Source organism: Phyllopteryx taeniolatus, chromosome 14 (assembly GCF_024500385.1).
Source record: "Phyllopteryx taeniolatus isolate TA_2022b chromosome 14, UOR_Ptae_1.2, whole genome shotgun sequence".
Taxonomy (NCBI): Eukaryota; Metazoa; Chordata; class Actinopteri; order Syngnathiformes; family Syngnathidae; genus Phyllopteryx; species Phyllopteryx taeniolatus.
Genome location: NC_084515.1, coordinates 13,182,579 through 13,202,880, shown reverse-complemented (window position 1 = coordinate 13,202,880; position 20,302 = coordinate 13,182,579). Strand labels below are relative to the sequence as shown.

Here is a 20,302-nt window from a genome sequence, read left to right as displayed (position 1 = left end):
TCTAACGTCCTATTTAACATTGACACACCCCCTCCCGATGTCCTTTCACCACTTCTGAAGGAAGCCTGTGTGTGTGTGTGTGTGTGTATTGTGTGTTTGGGAGGTGGGGGGGCTACAGCAACATGAGAATGGCAGCAAAAGGGGAGAACGTGAGGAGGGGTTTGGGAAGCACCGTGTGAAGAGGAAAACAAATGATCTAACTGCTTTTACCCAAGTCGCTCAACCAGCCTCAGTGACTTAACACAAGGGTGGGGGGTCCTTGGCATCAGAAACATACCTTTTGTTGCGACGCCCCCAAAGTTTGTTCCCAAACCAGTCCTTCAACTTTGCCTTCAACAAAAATGTGCACACACACTGAACTCCATGGCATGTGGCTGACTCCCGATCCTCCAAGAGAGCTCCACGCCGGAGCCTCGCGGCTGCAGAAGATCCGCCCTCGGCCTGAGCCAATGTGTTGGCTAGCTGCGGAGGCTAGCCATTCGAATGGCCTCTCCCCATCTCTGAGGAAGACAGGCCCCCAGCTTTTAACCCTTTTAGGCCCCTCTCAGATGACAGCTGCTCAGCATGAGAGCAAGAGTGGGGAAAGTTCTCCGAAAAAAGTTATAAAAGAGAAGTGAACCCTACTCCATGCTTCACATGCTATTTACCATCTCAGAGAGAGAGAGAGAGAGAGGGAGAGAGAGAGAGAGAAAAGCTAAAAATGCTCCTTAAAAAAAAGGCCTCTGACTCCATTGTTCTGAGGCGGATTCTAAAATTTCTTATAGGTCCTAACTTGAGATAAGTCAACAATGCCTCAGGTGGTAAACCGGTTCGCATCACTTCACGTCCGCAACCCATTAGCCACTTTGTAAACTTAACTAAGGTTTCTGACACCTACTCTGACTTGTAAATGAGTTAATCCGCTTGATTGCTGCTGCTAATGTTTATCCTTTTTGGGGAATGACCGTTTGGAATTTATTTGTAAATATTTAAGCATACTTAAATAAATACGTTGCGCATGCTGCGCACCGAGCGACAGAACCGAAAGCGACAGAAGTGGACCACGACAACAACAACAACAACAACAACAAATTAGCCAGTGATACTTCGCTGCAGACCAACCAATTAAATATTGCACGTTGCCATGGAAAAACTGCGACCCTGTGTCGGGTTTTGAGGCTCCACATACAATATTCTGTACTGTATTATTTTTGGATTGAAACACAAAAACAAGTTTACATTTTACACTGGTCGCAACATACCAGGTTTCGAAGTTACAATCGGGGCTTACTGCATTAGTTTGCTGGGTGGCGTGAGAAAATGTGGTCACGTGGCATAAGAAGTCCTGCTGTTTGTCATTGTATTGTTATGTGAATGTCTAAAAGTGATTTTTATACAAATATTTGCGGTAAATATGGATTTTATTATTGCTTTAAAGTAGGTTAGTGATAGACTAGGGCGCATTCCCATTTGTGTACAAATTGGGGTTACGTCGCCGCTGCAGGAACGGAACTGTTCTGAGCTGCGGACAATCCCGTGAGTATTGCTAAACAAATCCAAACGAGAAACTACTGGCGCAGTCTATCTCCATCACAAACAATGAGTTGATTATGTCTTTTAGAAGCTTCAGCACCACTAATATAAAAGATTTATGTGAGTGTATTGAGCCACGACATAGAATTTTAACCCTGTGTGGATTAGAGATAATCGAAAATAAATGTAAACTTGTGCAGCCGATCTTTGTTTGTTATACTATTATTGCTATAAAATGTTACAATGTTTTTTATTGGTTGTTAGTGACGAAAGACAAGCGTGATTGACATAAGAGAAATAGTATCAATAACTGTGGTTTAATGTTTGATGAATCAGTCAACTGTAGCTTTGAATGAATTTGAAAATAAATAAACAGCAGCGGTTTACTTGCATTTTGCTCGAAATGTGTAATGTTCTGTTTTGGAGTAGTAGACTACAACTAAGACGGGACAAACGGGCAGCCAAGGGCCTCAAAACGATGCGAGTGGCTCTTTTGAACAACAGTGAAAAAATTTCAGGGTCGAAACCTGTAAGGGGCCTTTGAGAGGGGGGCCTCCCCCAAGCTATCTTTGATGTTGCTGGCAGTGTGAGGACATTCTTTCTTTAAAAAATGCTAATCTCCAAATAATCCCCACAATTCTTTATGATGATGGGCCTTGCCGCGAGCACTATTTCTTTTCTCAGCGAAGACCACCACGAGACATCCCAAAAAGTGGATCCAAAAAGTTTTAGAAACCCCGATCTAGAAGACTACAACACAACAGCAAAGAGCAGAACGCACTTTAAAAGCACGACTCCAACACATTATCATCTTTCGAAGATGCGCCGCTATCAGATATCTACACGGGTGCCAACTGCTAACATGCTAAACCAAACGTGTCCGTTCATGCTGCTGTTTAATCTGTTTATGTAGTTACACCATCATAATGATATTTGAGTGCGGTAGGCGTATATTATTAACACATTGGCACAACACGTTAACTGCCGTGCTTATGTTGCGCTCCATCACAGAATAAAAAAGGCAGAGCCGTTTAGGGTCAAAATGAATGCTTTCATTTGCAGGTTGGAGCAAACTGGTTGAATTGTTCGGCACCAGTGTGTGTTTGGTGTCTTTTCACACTTGACACTGAACTGCAGCAAAAGGGGAAAACCAACTAGAGTGCCATTAAATCTTAAGGCTGACTTTAAATGTGTCGTGGCCTAGTAATGTCAGGAACAGAACACGTTAGTTTCCCGTGAGCCTCAAGCTCACTATAGCTGCTTGCGAGAGTTTAACATTTCGTCTTTGGGAACCTGACTCTTTGTACTGCTCAATAAACGGCTGCAAGTGGATCAGCCAGTGTGAGTCTCCGTTTTTGAATAAAGTAGTTTGCATAAGAATACAGTACAACTATGCAAAAATATGAGAATTTGAGAACGGGGGCCAATACTTTTTCATGGCACTGTTTGTGGTCATGTGGAATGCTCAGTTACTGCAATATTTATGGTTTTACAAGTGTTATTTGCAGAAATATTTACTGTCATTATGATTTTACCAATATGTTAGCACAGGTTAATAATGGACTAAGGCGCGTTCTGATTGACATAAATATTTGGGGTTATGTTACTCCATCATAAACCTCGTATATCCAAAATAATAGTGTGTTAGCCTGTTGCTAATGTTATGCAAATAGTATAAGGTCTGGTTCCTGTCCAGCAAAGTTAACAAGGCTGCAATTTGTTTGCATGATGGACTTGGTGTTCCAAATGGGGCTGACTCTCGCTTTCAGTCTGCCTACACACCTAAGAGCTTTTGTTCCAACCAGAAGAACCACCATCAGGCCTGAAATCATCCTGCGGTGTCCTTTTGTATCTGGCATGAAACAACCACTTATTCAGACCTCATGGGTTAAGTTCATATCGAGAGGGCAGAAAATGCAAAACGGAGTGAGTGGCAGCACGCTGGATGGTAATTAAAATTCCATTGCAATGACAAGGGCAGCATTTAGTTTCTTCTTTTTTTCTCTCTCTCCAAAAACTCAGAAGAAACAAAGCCAAGAACGGACAAATAAAACGCTGACTGTCGTCCGCACTTTCCGAGCAGGAAGTCAACTTGAGCACCACATAATTTTGTTCAAATTGAACGATCACCGTTTTTAACGCATTGGCCGACTTTTGAACTGTGAGCCACAAACATCTCCCATGATAAACATTGCAGATCTGCAGGAAATCTATGCTGTAACTGGACTTTTGTGTACATCTTCTTCACTATTCGTGGCAGTTCTAAGGGTTGTCCATTACTGATGTGTTAGTTTTACTGATGAGTTGTGGCTGTGGACCAATATTACAGTAGCTTCAGTCATTTCCGCCGGTTGATATGAACACATTAGTCTATATGTGAATAATAATAGAAAAGAGTTCTGAGACAAAACGGTGCCTGAAAGAAGCCATCCAAGGTTGTCGGTAATTGCTTGTTTAAAAAAAAAAAAAATAAAAAATCAGATATAATCCCCATATATGCCATATTTTGACTATTTTGTATTCCCTAGTCCTTAGCATATTAGGACCCTAGTTAATTTTCTGCATTTTTGCAGCAGTTTAGATTAATGGAGGTATTTCTTTAAGTGTTTATTCATGCCATGACATGGGTGTATATACAGTGGACCCCAGCATAATAATACACATATATATATATATATATATATATACACGTACATATACACACACACACACACACACACAGTGTGTGTGTATATTATATATATAGTCAGCATAGCTCCCTACGGATAGCTTTGCCTTGCAGACAGGCCTTGCCCTGGCTGTCGGCCATGTAAGCAAAATAATTCCAGATGACACTATGTGCGTCTGGTGCGTGAGTTTGTAGCCTTGTCTCTCTGTATTTCTCAATCTTGCACAGACACTGAAAAAGCCACCACCAACTTTAGACACTTAAGTTGGAGAGCGCTGTTGCCACATTTATTTTGTCTTAAACCACTACTTTCAAAATGTGGTATATTATCATTATCACCAGCGAGGTACCCCGGTACTTTTTGGCTACTGCTACATCGTGTAACAGTAGTAGCGTCTCTTTAATGGAGACAGTGAATGGTAACTGTTTTCCACAACCACGCCAAAAAAACAAACTATTTGTCCACTCAATCAAAATTTCGCTAAACCCAACTTCCACAGCGGGAGCCAGACGACTGTTGTGTGTGTGCAGGCAGAAGTTCTGACACGACAGTTTCACCAAACTAGGACTAAAAACAGCTTTAAAAGCACATCACTAAATCTATTTACGAAACACCGAAGTGCTAACCATTCTAGCGCTAACGGGCAGCCGTGGGCCCAATGGTTAAGATCATCGACTGCCACTTAGGTTCAAGACCCCGACTGGACCATCCACCAACATCCCCCGGACACACGGCTGTGGTGTCCTTGAGCAAGACACTGAAACCCTGAAATGTTCCCCAGGCGCTTCAGCTGCCCCCTGTTCCAGTGTGTTCAACTAACATATGTATGCGTTTACTGTGATGGGTAAAATGCAGAGAACTAATTTTGTGTGCATGCATGTTGATGACAATAAAAGGTGATTCTTCTTCTTCTTCTAAATCAGTCGAAGAAGCAGTGGACTCCCACCAGCACTGGACGCCAAATAGGCGTTGGCGCCATCAAAGTGCAGGCTTTGATGTGCCAAAGTTCATTGTTTTACACTGGACTAAGCCGCTACAGTAATTCTTCATTGTCATCATCACCGTGATCAGATGAATTGTTGACGTATATGTACAGGTACCCTACATTGTGTATCGGTGTGCTTAGCTCTAAGCTGTATTTTTAAGTGAAAAGCAATGTTTGTAAGCATTTGAAATGCTACTAAAGTGCGATCATAATTTGTGGTATAGTTTATGGCTTAAACTATTATGATATGCAACTATAATCACTTTTAGGAGCCCTTCACTAATTTGTGGAAAGTGGCTATTCGCAATTGGTCTCAGTCCCTGTCACTTGCGAATAGCGGAGTTCCACTGTACCGACAACCAGCATATTTCGATGATGTCAAGCTCGCATTGGCGGGGTATATCCGATCCGTGTATTTATGCTGCCGTCTCGCTAGCAGATACACTATATACGTATGTATTGGGTTCTTCAATTCACATTTTTTGGAAGAGGCCTGATCCCTATCCGCGGATGTCCGATTCTAGGGACTGTTTTCTATTTACGTTGCTATATAAAAAAACAACAACATGATGCATAACCCAATGGTGCCAATTAACACAAAAATAAATAAATACATTGGGAAAATTGGGTCATTGGAACCATGCAGTATAAATCTAGCCAAAATGCATGGGGGATGTGTAGTCTGAGGCCAACAGTGATGAGTAAAAACACAACATAACAAAACAGAAAATAACCAATGGAGGACCACAGCGTTGTCTTGGCATTTGCACGTATGGAGCTACTACAACACTGTGTTCAACCAGGTTACATTACATACAGTATTTGCGTTGTAATGGAAATATCAATAATGTACAGTTCACCCAGAAAGTATTCCCAGGGCTTCACTTTTTCCACATTTTGTTTTGTCTTTTCCGCCCAAAATTTCCCCTCAATTTTAATTACAACACCCCATAACGACAACATGAAAGACCTGCCGGTATTGTGAAGCACAAAAGAGAGACTAATTGAGAGGTACAGCAATAATAAGTATTGAGCAAAGACTGTGTGATTTCTTCGTTTTGGGTTTTTAGTACATTTGCCCCCAAAAAATAAAAAATAAAACTACTTTCTTCATGTTGAAGTGCTGTATTTAACTATTTTTTTTTTATAAACCAAGTTTTGTTTTTGTTTTTTTAAATCAAGAAAATGTTGAGTTGCAACTCATCCTTTAAACGTGATGGAGGTTTATCAACAAATAGCCAGTCAAAAAGATCATTGGTGACACTTCACTTCCAAGTATTCAAACCATTCACAATAAGACTGAACAAACGTGCCAAGAATGTGCTCGGCTAATTGAGTTGAGCACGTTCAGGAAAAACAAAACAAAGAAAAAAAAAAAACGTAACGTGATTATTGCTAATGAGAAGCATGTACTGGTTTTGTTCGTCCTGGTACACCTCGCTTGTGGCGTGTTCTGAATCAGCAGCAGAGGCGGCGGCCTTCAGCTGAGCCCACGGGGGCGACAACAGGTAAACAATTTCATTAGCGAGCCCTGCTCTCCACTGATGGAGAACAGAAAAACAACACGGGGAGGAGGAGGAACGGCACTTTTTGTTTTGAACGTTCTCCTGAAAGCAGGCTATCCAGTTTGTCCGTGACTGGAATAGAAATGATAAACACGCTCAATGATGATAGGCAATTAGGCCCCCTGCTCGACAGGCAAATGACGCATGAGATGACCTGTGAGTCTTCGCTTCCTTCCGGGCCTCCCTGTTAATCGAAAACATTGAAAGACTAAGCAATTTTAAACTAAATGTTGACTTAGCGAGTGTTGTGTACACACAAATATATTTTAAAAAAGCTACAGGGTACAAGCAGGTTTATGAATGAAATGGATTTAAAAAATAAAAAGTGTATTACCATATATTCTATTGTTTTGGAAGGCCTAAGAGATCAGTTCCACTTTAAACGCGAATTAAAAAAAAGAGAGAAACCGGAAAAATAAAACAGCCCTTGGTTCATTAAACATAGGGCAATCGTTCCTTAGCTTGACAGTCTATATGGCCATGAAAATGTACGCAAAACATAACACTATCCAAAGTTGTCTGCACTTGGTTCATTAAAACAATGTGAAGACTGACTGGCCTATATGAAAATCTACTCAAATGGCAGTATAATCCAAAGAAAATGCCCAAGAAAATGTACTACTATCCAAGGTTTCAGCACTTGGTTCATTAAAACAAAGTAAAGTACGAACGGCTCATGTCTTGGCAGTCTATATGACCATGAAAATCGACCCGAAAGGTATCATTATCCAAAATCGGATCATTAAAACAATGTTAAGACCAATTGGCTCTTGTCTAAATAGGTCTATCAGAAGATGAAAATCTAGCCGAAAGGTACCACAATCCTAAATTGTCGCCACTTGGTTCAATAAAACTAAGTAAAGGGCCTTGACAGTCTGTATGAACATGAACATGTAATGTAAACAAATTTTCATGATGTCTTTATCATGAAAACGCACCTAAAAAGGTACCATTATCCAAGGTAGTCGGCACATCGTGGTTCATTAAAACAAAGTAAATGCAGACTGGCTTTTGCCTTGATGGTCTGTATTGCTATGAAAATGTAATGTAAAAACACAATTTCACTGTGTTGTCACAAAAATGCACACAAAAAGGTACAATTACCAAAGGTTGTCGCCACTTGGTTCATTAAAACAAAGTCAAGATCGACTGACTCGTCTTGAAGGCAAAAAACATGACAGCAAAAGCCTTCGTCTTATTTAATTTACGGCATAAAACATCCTTTGTGACTCCCTGTATAAAACAGTTCAGTCCAAGAAATTGTCAAATGTCAAAATTCAGCTAATTTATGTCAACTGTACTTGATATAAAAATTTCATATGCTGGAACATCTAAACTCACTGTTCATTTTTCCTCCAAATGCTCCAGATGTCATTTACAATCCAAAGGTGCAAACCAATCTGGATCAAAGAACGACTCAAGAGGAAAACTTCCGGACAGATCAGAAGGCTGTGGCGAGTGCACGCCGGGTGAAAAAAAAAAACGCCTGTCTGCCCGGCTTGAGCTGGATGCCTGAAATGTTTGGGATTCCATGGGACTGGCTCCAGGAGCTGCACAGTGAAGGGTTCGCAGGGTGCAGCTTCTGGCGAGTGCCAGAGCGGTGAAGTCAGCTCAGAGGGAAACACTTGTTCTATGTGTGTGTGTGTGTGTGTTTGTATGCCGGGGGATTGGGGCTAGCAGAATACATCACTGCACAACTAAGCGTGTGAGACCAAGACTTTTCCACAAGCACTTTAAGACTCTCAAATGTACTGATTCAGTTCGGTGGGTTTTACTTACTCAGCACTTGCATGTACACTTACGCTTGATTCCAGCCAGATCGTCAGTGGAACAACCAATCAGTTTCCCGAGAAGGAAACACATCGTTCATGCTTAAGTCTTTTAAAACATTTCTACATGCTGTATTTCCCTTAAACAGTCTAGATGCTGTGCGCCGATTACCCACCAAGTCCATCATCTAGAAGAAAAATAATCACGTTATTTTTCCCATCAGGGAAAAAAAGGGTATTAACTGGAAATACCACAGTTCCTAGACACTATCGTTCCCACGCAGACATTAATGAGCTCACTGCTGAACCCATTTGTTAATAACCAAAACAGCAGCACCTACCGAGTCTCTTGACGAATAAACAGTCTCTTGACGAATTAAAGTGTGAGCAAACATATGTAAACATAACTCTTTTATTAACGGACTTCCTCTAAAAGACGGTCGTCCCTCTGGTTCAGTTCAGTCATAGGTTGGATCATCCACTCGAGACCAAAACGGCAACTCCCTTTTCTCTTAAAAAACAAAACAAAAACAAAAACAAACTAACAGACTGGTAGTAATTGTTGTTATCTTACATCTTATTGTTTACACAGGAACGATAATAAAGTGGTAAGCCCATGAGTTTGAACTGCATTGCTAACCAAAACGGCAACAAATTACTTTTGCTTTGTTTGTACAACTAAAGATATCTCGACCCATCTATAGTTGAGAAAATGCAACCTTAGTGAAATGCACACTTAGGTTTAGTCAGAAGTGTAATAGACGCTCTTGTGACCTTAAAATATTTTTAATTACATGTGAAAGAAGGGATGGCAATATTTGGTTTATGAAGAGAAAAATATAGAGTTTGATCCTTGTAATCTGGTTTACTGGTCATTTGTGCATGTACTGTATAACTGAATTTGGATGGCATTCAATCGAACTTGGATTTACAGGCGGACTGGTGGCCTTTAAATTAAATCACAGACGTCTGAATTGTGGTCAAAATATTCATCAGTTTCTGCTTCAGCTCCTGAATTTTCATTGAGCGAAGCATCTGTTCCCACGTGGCGGCGGGGTGGGGCTGTGGGTGGGTGGTGCAGGTATCACCGTCGGATTTGCTTTGTATTAATTCGTGCGCCATTTAATTTTCCTCCTGTCCTTGCCGTGAAGGGCAGCGGCATGTCGAACGACGCTTTAAACTTGTGCTGGGATCTGCAACAAATATAAAGGGGCTGAGCTGATTCAAGCGACGGAAGCAAGAGAGCTCATGTTTTCAGTGTAACACTGACGGTACAAGGAATAATGAATAAGCATCGTCGGGCTGTTGACATACAGCTAGATGCCCTCAATGGCCCCGAGAAAGCTTTAAGGCTACCAACTTGGATGCTGAAGCTACTCTCATTTGCAATATCAAATTTGTTGCATCCACACGTCATCGTTCTGTATTGGTTTGATGAAGTAACGACTTGGGATGGGAATCGCAGTTGAAGTTGTGATAGGATAGCTTGTCATTTTGCCAACAAGAATACAGCGGTACATCCATTACGCGATAACAAACAATTGTTAGGGTTATGGGTGAGCTGGAGCGGATCTCATCTGACTTTGGTCGAGAAACGGGTCCAGTACAGCCTGGACTGGGCGCTAACCAATCATAGTGTATATATAGACAAACAAACATTCACACTCACATTCACAGCTAGGGAAAATTTAGTCCTCGATTAACCTAACAGCCATGTTTTAGGAGTATGGGAGGAGAAAACCCATGAAAGAACAGGAAGAACATGCAAACTCTCGAGCCCAGATTCAAATGCTCAACCTCAGAAGTGTGAGGCAGATGTGAGAACCACTTGTCCACCTTGCCCCCTACGATTATTCCAGGGAGGAAATCTGATCAAATATGAGCGACCAAAGTGTTGGGACTGAAGAGTTGTAGGAATAAGGTCCGTATTGAGCTTGAATTTCTGACCACCCCCAAACTGAATTCGACAAAAATCTAATTTAACGCTGGCAGTGTGAACAAGACAAGTGCTGTCTTTGTTTCTTCAGGTCACTAATTCCCTTCCATCCCAAAATGTTAAGCATCATAAAACTCAAATCCCCCCAAAGCAGCCTTTATAAGCCACTGACATTTCTGACATCAACAGCAATCATAAAAGTGTCGGGTTCCCCTGGCCGGCTCCCGCATCCATTCATAACCCTGCAGCGGAAACGGCGCAACAAAGACGGGAAACAATCGGGACGAACACTCTGTCAACTTGGACGCTTACAATCGCCACGATTGGGGAAAGTGAAGTGGCGCCATTGGGGACAGCGGTAGTAGCACCCTATGGGAGTGGAGGCCCCAAGGTCAGAGGCCTCGTGAAGTGTCCTCGTCTGACGCAGTGACCGCTGACCTCGTCTTTCCTCCTTCCACAGAGTCACGGATGGCTTCATGTGCAGTTACAGCACAGTGTTACTCTTCCTCTATCTCCTAGCAGCAACACCAAACAATACCCAACCCCCACACACGGGTTATGACCATGTGTGATTTATTTGCGTCGCCTTACGCACACAGACCCTGAAAAGCTCCATCTTGTCCATACATGAGGAACCATGATTAACCAATCAACAGAAGATCATTAATTATGCAATGCGTCCTGGCAAATGGCCGGTGGGTGTATCGACTCCAGCCAAAGGAGGGTAATTAAGATGAGTTTTAATAACAAAACCACGGGGAAGGATATAGGCGCTCTTTTAATTTTCCTTGCTAGCAAGAGATGGCAAACACAGATTAGCTGTGCAAGTAAGAAGGTAGGACGCATTGCTAGGACACCCTGGAAGTGGCGAGTGGAGTAATCAAATAACCAGATTTAACCAATAACTACAGTATGGAACATTTTGTATGATTCTATTATTGAATCGCCAGTTGCCCTGCAGCTGAAAAACACATGATGCTGCCACCACCATGCTTCACTGTTGGGAGTGTATTGGACAGGTGATGAGCAGCGTCTGCTTTTCTCCACACATGCCACTTAGCAGCAGAAATCTTTTTGTAACCTTGGCCAGATCTGTGCCTTGCCACAATTCTGTCTCTTGAGCTCTTCAGGCAGTTCCTTTGCCCTCATGATTCTCATTTGCTCTGACATGCACTGTGAGCTGTAAGGTCTTATATAGACAGGGCTGTGGCTTTCCTAATCAAGTCCAATCAGTATAATCAAACACAGCTGGACTCCAATGAAGGTGTAGAACCATTTTAAGGATGATCAGAAGAAATGGACAGCACCCGAGTTAAATATATGAGTGTCAGTGACTGTTTTTCTGTCAACATGGAGTGCTGGGTGTACATTAATGAGGAAAAAAATGAACTTTAGGAAACGGCTGCAATATAACAAAGAGTGAAAAATTTAAGGGGGTCTGAAAACTTTCCGTACCCACCGTGTCCTGTTTGGTTTCCGCTAATCTGGCTCTGCTTAAACTTATCTTCTGCATATCTCGCCGGGCTTCCACATTATCTCATGTTTCCGCATATGTTCCCTTACTTTCACAAATCTCGTGAGGTTTCCAAATATCTAGCGAGGCTTCCGCATTTCTCGCTATGCCTCCGCATAACCTCTACTGCTAGACTTCTGCATATCTCGCTTTTTAGTTTCGTATATTTTGCCACGCTTTCGCATATCTCATTATATTTCCACATATCTCACCCTACTTCGACATGTCTCGTTAGGTTTCCTCATATCTCGGCTAGGCTTCCGCGTATCCAGCTAAACTTCCGTAAATCGGGAGACTTTAGCATATCTCACAAGACAGACATTTTTTACTAGGCTTCAGCACATCCCACTAAATATCTACATGATATTTCTCGTTAGTCTTCCAGATATCGCACCAGTGTTCCTCATATTCCCCAAGAGAGTGTCACACTCTGCGGTCGAGGCTCAACTGTCTGACAGTGGCGAGCACACGATTGGAGATCGATGCATGTGGATCAATAGCTGGTCTGGACCAATTGTTACTGGGATTGAAACCTTGATGCTTTTTGGCAGTAAATATCCTCAAGGATTTGTTAAGTGAACCAAGGAAAATCCTGCTAAATTCGATCCACTCTCCAACCAGTCAATCGTCCACAGGGGGAGCGGGGAGGGGACACCTCATCAGATTTGGCTCATGTCCTACAATTTACACTGCCTGCGCAGCTGGCGTCTGCTTCGCCGAACAAATGCTGAGCAACAAAGCGGTTCGGGAATAATTGGATCAGCAACTTTGCAGATGTGGATCACAAGTGCAAAACACGTCCCTGTGGAGCGAGGAGGTGGCGACACTGTCAAGTCAAAACGGTTACTTTCACTGGGTGAGAAGTGGACATGGAACGTGGCAGATTTGAAAAAGGATTAACGTCACAGACGACCACAACAATTATTACAAATTACTCCAGAAGGGGATGATGGGGGGCTAAAAACAATTTATGTGCTGCACGTCCAGCGATAATGACGGTGAATAAGGCAGAATAATGCCGCTCATGCCATCGAGAGTAAAATATCAAATACAACTGGCTTTTGTCTGTCCAAAAATAACACAGGCGACGGTCTAGCCTGAAACAATGTGGGTTAGGCAACAACATGCAGACCCATTTTTTGGTGATATTTAAACATTATTCATTTTCATACAAGCAGAAGTTAACCAGTCCAATATTAAAAGGGGAAAAACAAAGAGTTAGCTTGTGTAGTGGTTAACACAGCAGTCTAAACTGTTACTCAGTGCATCTTCTTGCCAAACAGTACAGTGTTACTCAAATGTACCACACTGGTCACACAAGATTCCATTTCAAATCCTCTGCTCACAAAAAGCTGATCAATTCAAGCTCCGCCTGGGAGATGAGTAGGGATGAAACGGTAAGAAAAAATAATAGCCTGATTATAGTGACCAAAATTCTCAGGGTTAGCATAGTGGTAGAAGTGAAAAGAATTAGGTAAACTTCCAAAAGCTAATGAGAGCCAAAGCAAAACAAATGATAAATGCTTCAAATATTACAAAATTATCTAAAAATACAAAACTTAGAAACAAAACAAAACATGTTAGAAAAAAACTGATAAAATAATTGAAATACTAATATTAGCAGAAGGAAATATACAAAAAAATTCAGGAAAAATAAACAAAAATAAATACTGGATGAAAAATATAAACATTTTGGAAAACGAAAATTTTATGAAAAATACAAAAACATTTTGAAAAACTACAAAAATGTTAGACACAATTCACAAATAAGGGAACATGTTTTTCAATTATTCAAAAATATAATAATACAGACAAGACCCAGAAATTGGGGAAAAAAGATCATAAATATAACAACTAAAATACTAAAAAAAAAAAATTAAATAGGGAAAAAAACAACAATTAGAGGAAAAAAAAGTATTGGCCAAAAAATGACAACAAAAATACATTATATGAAACATTCAAAAAGATAAGACAAAAAAATACACAAACATTACAAAAAAATAAGGTGACTTCTTTGTCTCAGTCTTCTATCGTTTGTCCTTCACCATTTGTTTGCTGTTGCGGCGCGTGGCAAAAGACCAATGCTGCACTCAGGGATGCCAAATATAGTAGTAACGATAATAACAATCTGTAATTGTAATACTAACCGACTGAAATGTTCTTACGGTTTATTGGTAAACCATAAATTGATTGTAGTAGTTAGTTAGCCCTTTGGGCTGGCATCGTACACACCCACGCGCACACACGCACAAAAAAATGAAAGCCGGAAAAAAAAGCAGAAAATTTTCACATTGTTTATTTGAATTCCAAATTGTTTGACTTTTTAGGGTCAACACAGTAACTAAACCTAAAAGCCAAGGGGGGAAAAAACGAGGTAATGAGCTTTTGGCAACAGATGATCACAATTAGTTTAATTATATGCGGCTGTGTTGCCAGATTGCCTTTCCAAACCAAAGTGTCTCAATTTGATCAACATGTTTTTACACTTTGATTGGATTGTAGTTAGTTACTAAAACAGGTTATCAGGTTGCGTCATCACAGTTGGGCCAAATAAAAGCCAACCAGGGTCACTGTGCCCAAAAAAAAAAAAAAAAAAAAAAAAAAAAGTATCATCGTCTACCGTATGATAAATCACAGCTTTGGCTAAAGTTACCCGTGTTGCAATGCTGACGACGTGCCATGTGCTGGAGTTTCCTTAAGTACTTTCTATTTCAGTGCAGCCTCCACTGTAAAAATCTGAATCCTAATGTGACGCCACCCTCGGCCAGTTAGCCCATTAATGGCTGCTCTCAGCAGGTCCGTGGAGTCCCGTGTTTTGGTGGAGGTGCTCCAACAAGATAGGGAGGTTTGGCTCGGTTTGTTACAGTAAAACAAAAAGTGCACTGGCCGCCTCGCACTGCCAAGCAGTTCAAGTTGTCGGAAGAATCTTGCACGCGGGTGCTGTCTCGACACCTTCGCTTGCACCCTTACGCAAGGCAGCGGCCTGTACTTTAACAGCTCTCAGACGTGTTTCGTATATTTTGCCACGCTTTTGCATATCTCATTATATTTCCACATATCTCACCTTACTTCGACAAGGTTTCCTCTCATTAGGTTTCCTCATTTCTCGCGAGGCTTCCTCGTGTTTATACTCCACTTTCTCTATAAACTGTTTCGGTGACTCTTTCTCATCATGGTTGGGAATATAGTGGTATCTCAGTGGTGGTAAACGTAAAATTTGGATTTAGATTTTTCTCAATTTTTAAGCGAAATATGGCTTAAATGTTATGTTATAATATATGGACTTGTGCCACTCCCATTAGCAAAATCCCTGGCTTGTGCGTTTTACCAATATTGTCATAATTCTAATAACGTCATCATTTTACTCGATAATTGTGCTTTGAAATTTGTATAGTTTCATCTCTATACAATATTTCACCAAAACAAACTTAATTAGCATGTAGCTGAATGCATAATACCTACGAGCAGCTCTTCCTTTCACCTCTTCATCACATCTGCTAAGCATCTTCAGGCGGTGAGCACTTTTACTGTATTGTAGTTTTATTACAACGTGGTTAACTTGTACAACAGTTTGGAAGAACTTACTTCTCTGGCAGTGCTTTTGCGTCCAGCAGCGCTCGCTGAAATGTCCGTTGATGGTGGTGGTCTGGCAGGTGGTCTTCCCCACGGACGCCCCGGGGCACACGTCCCCGCACTCCCTGTCGTTCTTATTGGCCACGATGTAGTTGTCCTCCACCGAGTCCAGGATCTTGGACCAGTCCAGCGTGGACAGGTAGCAGAGGTCCGGGTTCTTCTCGATCCTGACGGCTCCACGCGTGATGTTCATCAGGCTGTGGAGGCCCAGCTCGCGCAGCTGCAGCATCTCAAACACCACCAGGGCGTAGTTGAAGAACAAGTTGTTGCCACGGATCACCGTCAGATTGGGGAACAGGTCGCTGAGGCTTTCCATGCCGTACACGCGGAAAAGCAGCAGGTAGTCGGTCACCACCGTCAGCTTGGGGAACGCCAGACCCCGGAAATCCTCGGGCTTGGTCCCAAACATGAGAATGATCTTCAGGTGGCCTTCGATGACCGTGCAGTTGGCCAGAGAGTTGAGGTTGGTTACATTGTTACGGATGTCCTTGCTCGGACAGACTGGAAAGACACAGAGAGGGAACAAGAAGCTTAAGAATACAAAGGAACATAATAGTAGTAAAGGGTAAATGTCTCATGCTCCTCTGGAAACAAACACAGTGCAGCTCAGTCTCTGGCTACCGGATGTTTTTGAAACTTACGACAAACAAATACGAACGTGAATAGCAGTGCAGCACAGGTGGAACAAAATAATTGATTTACAACTTCTGATTTTTCAAAAAATGAAAATTTCTTCTCGTAAAATGTTGACTTGATAAAAAAACAACAACTTTAATCTTATAAAATTGTGACTTTTTCCTAAAATAAATACAACTTTATTCTCATAACTTTAATATGCATGGTAGGTTAATTGAAGACTCTAAATTGCGCGGTGTGAATGCGGATGGTTGTTTGTTTGTATGTGCCACGTGATTGGCTGGCAACCAGTTCAGGGTGTACCCCGCCTACTGCCTGAAGATAATTGGGATAGGCTCCAGCACTCCCGCGACCCTTGTGAGGATAAGCGGCTCAGAAAATGGATGGATGGATGGAATGTAAAATGACAAAATTTTGTGCTTTATTGTCCATAAATTGTTCTCAACCGGAAGCTTTTGTGTTGATATACGGACCACAAGCTTTCCACCTCGGCACAATGTCTACGTTCCTCATGGGTCTAGCTTCCTAATTCAAGCCAAAATGGACATGAAGGCATTCAGGCATGAATGTTGACCAGTGGCTTACTAAAAGTGACCCATGCCTTGGGCAAGACGTCTGCTCTGTAAAAGCAGACTTCGAAGGAGTCAGACATACGGGAGAATAATAGATCTCTTGGTAATTAGAGTGGCTATATCACGGCAAAATATGCAGCTTTTTCGCTAGCCGTGATGAAGAGCAGACTGTTTTGTGTAGCAACCGCATTTCTGGCGCCAAGTCACTGTCAACCGTGGAGCTCTGCCATGCGAACGAGCGAGGTCCTCGGTCTGGCCTGAAATGATTTGTCAAGTCGCCTCAGTGACTTCATAAGAAGCTTCAGCTCAAGCGTAAGCTACAATCTATTCGAAAAGAAGCTGTCAGCCACGATCGGTGCAAGTGGCATATTTGTTACCGTGGGGGGGATTCGCGATGGGCAGACACACAAAAGCAACAGGTGGCGATACAATCCATCTTTTTAGGGCAATATTAACCAGAGGAATCAAGAAAGTAATTTCCTGGAAAAGGTACAAAATCAAGGATGGCAAGTCAAAGAACGAAAAAGGGAATTAGGGCTGCAACTATTGTTCGAATAACTCAATTTGATTACAAAAAAAGTTGAAGCAAAATCTCTGCTTTATTGAACAAATGGTTAAAACAAAATACATGATTGATAAGCACCTTCACGGCTGCCACAAATGACTAAGAACTGCCTCTCTCTACAGTGTCTTGCTGAACACCTGTTACTCGGGCCAATACTAAACACATCAAGGGGGGCTAGCTGAACACAACATGGAGTCCTGTGGTGGCAGATTTGCAGCTGATAGCGTCAATGGCCCGATAAAGCGCTTACGTAAGACTCAAAAACAAGCCTCTGCCAATCGCCCGGTGAGAGTAAACGCACCATGCTCGCCTGGTCAATCTGACAGCATGCCCACTTTTTCCAATAGTGGCTAACACCTGATCCACTTCACTTTTTCTTCTACTTCTCTTCTGCTATTGGGCGTGGCGGTTCTAGGGTCGGCTTATAGTTCACGAGTGTGCAGCTGGAGGTGAGCGGCTGTGTATTTGTTTACCGAAACAGCCACAGGTGAGCCGGGTGCGCGGGGTCACCTGGTCAGCCATAAGACGGCGAAAGCCTTGCACCTCTTTATGGCCGAGGCCTCATTTGACACCTTCTCTCTTGCATAACAGTACAACTCGGCGCACAAACAATGAGCTTTACAAGAGCATTTACACTGTGTCAACCATTTAACATTTTTTCCCCCCAACCTTTTGAGAGACCAAGGAAGGGTCTCTCAAAATTCGGTTGTATTTTACTGATCGTAAATTACAACCGAAAAAATTGTGAGAATGCAGTCGAGGGAATATGTTAAATTTTTCAAGGGGGGGAAAAAAAACTTTTTGGGGAGAAAAAAAGGGCCTAATCTTGAGAGAAGTTATACTTTTAACAAATAGAATGTCATAATTCTGAAACCAGCAGCCGCTGTCACTCTGACATACAATAATTAGGAATGCACCGATACAACTTTTTTTCAGACGTAATATGAATGCAAGTACTGAAATTTGAGTACTCGCCGATGCCGAGGACGGATAAGTGATATTGACAATATGGTCTCGCAATTATGATGAAAATGTGTTAACATTTTTTGTTAACTTTAACAGAGCACACATTTCACTCTAATACAACACTTTTTAGAGTAACAACATCGTCATTACTGACATTTTAACATCCGCCTGTGTGTTTTTCTCACAATTTTGCCACACATTTCACTTAAATGTAACTTGTAAAACAAGGCATTTCAGTTATGTGGTGTCTCAGTCTGAACACTAGGGGGCGCTATATAAATGGAATACAAAAATGAAGACAAAGAAGAATGTATTCTGGTGAATTTGTATATAGTATATATAGTGGTCTTTTTTCATGACAAAAATAGTACTTACAGTTTACATTTAAAAAAAAAAAAAAATAATAGACTATTCGTGACAAAAGTATGACTCATGCAAAAAAATTATAAATATGGTTTTTCCCCTCACAAAATTACAAATTTCTTCTCAAGAAATGTGCCTTTTGAGTCTTCCATTGAGTGTTGAGAATTAACACTCGTACTAAAACACTTAAAGCAATGCATCTGGTTTGTTCCATGTCCATATCAAATAAACGAATAAATGTAAAAAAAAAAAAACATTCTTGTAAAATTGTACTTTAAAAAATACAACTCATGAAATTTCTTCTTTTTGTCATTAAAAATAACATTATTCTTATGAAATGATACATTTTCCTCTAAAAAGATGAATATTCTCATAAAATTGCAACTTTAAATACTACAAAAATGACTATTCACATTACATTAAGGTTTTTTTGTAAAAAAAAATAAAATAAAATAAAAATAAAACATTTAAAAAATTACAAATGCAAATATGGTTACCGTAAATTTAAGAACAAAAAAATATATGATTTTTGTTCTTTTCCTTAACTATGCTCCTTAAGTGTACTTCTTTCTCAATTTATTTTGTTTAATAAGTCAGACTCGCCTGACTGTCATGACTTTCAAAAATCACAAATTTAATGAAATTATTCTTTACTTAACAGAATACACCTTTATTCTTGTAAAATTATGACTTTTCTAAGAAAAATATATCTTTTTGTAAAAACATTACTTTCCCCCCCCCCCCCTCAAAAAAGTATACAGACGCTCCTCACAAAGGATGTAAAAGCCTTTTAATTCCATATGCATGCATGAACATTTGCCTCAGGAGAAAACAATTACTGAAGTTTCAATGTGACTTGAAACAGAGGCAACTGAAAGTGGGAAAATTAGTTCAAGCCAGAAAACTGAATGCAACAAGTGTGGCTAACTGAAGATGAGCAAAAGCTCAGAGCCACAAAAAGCTCTGCTTTCTGGTGGAGTTGCACGCCGCAGTGAATCGACAAACGTACAATAGGAGGGGACGCTGCCGCTCGTAAAGTTAACCCGCGCGTCGTCGCTCCTATCAGTGTTCGCTTTCAGCCGGGATAATATTTTTAGCAATGGCCAAAGTAAGCCATTGATAGCTAGGCTCGCTGGAAACGGAGGAACACGGCAGCCCGAATGTGCGAGTGGGGACTTTCAGAGAAAGCGCGAGCTCGTCCATCTGCGAACATTTAGTCGCAACTTTTGACAGGGCTCGTAAATCTAAAAGGATGTCCGCCAACGGCACAAAATGGCTGCTTCTCAGGCTGTGGCAACGTGACCTGCCTTAACCAAAACAAGCAGAGAACACTTTTAGGAGTGGGCAACAAATTCATTTTAACTGTCGTACAAGTGTAAAAAATTAACCACCATACAATAAAACTTAAATAAAGAATAAAACCACTCGCAACAGTTTTTTTTATTTTTATAATGACAATAAAGACTGCATTCATTATATTGCACTAAACATCCAGATGCTTCCCCAAGTTGCCGTAATTTCCTGAAATAGGGTGATCATTACACAATTTCCTCTTTCCCATCAATGGCACCCTTCGGTGGTGGTATCACAAAAAACAACAACAAAAAAAGAGAAAAAG

General features: G+C 41.2%; 1 protein-coding gene across 1 annotated transcript in view; it reads right to left on the bottom strand.

Annotated features, from left to right (window-relative positions):
• The window catches only part of insra (insulin receptor a), a 60,379-nt gene that overhangs the window by 28,841 nt on the left and 11,236 nt on the right, over positions 1 to 20,302 (bottom strand). The window contains exon 2 of the mRNA XM_061798356.1: positions 15,535 to 16,083. Coding sequence (XP_061654340.1) covers positions 15,535 to 16,083 — 549 coding nt within the window. The remainder of the gene's footprint in view (positions 1 to 15,534; positions 16,084 to 20,302) is intronic.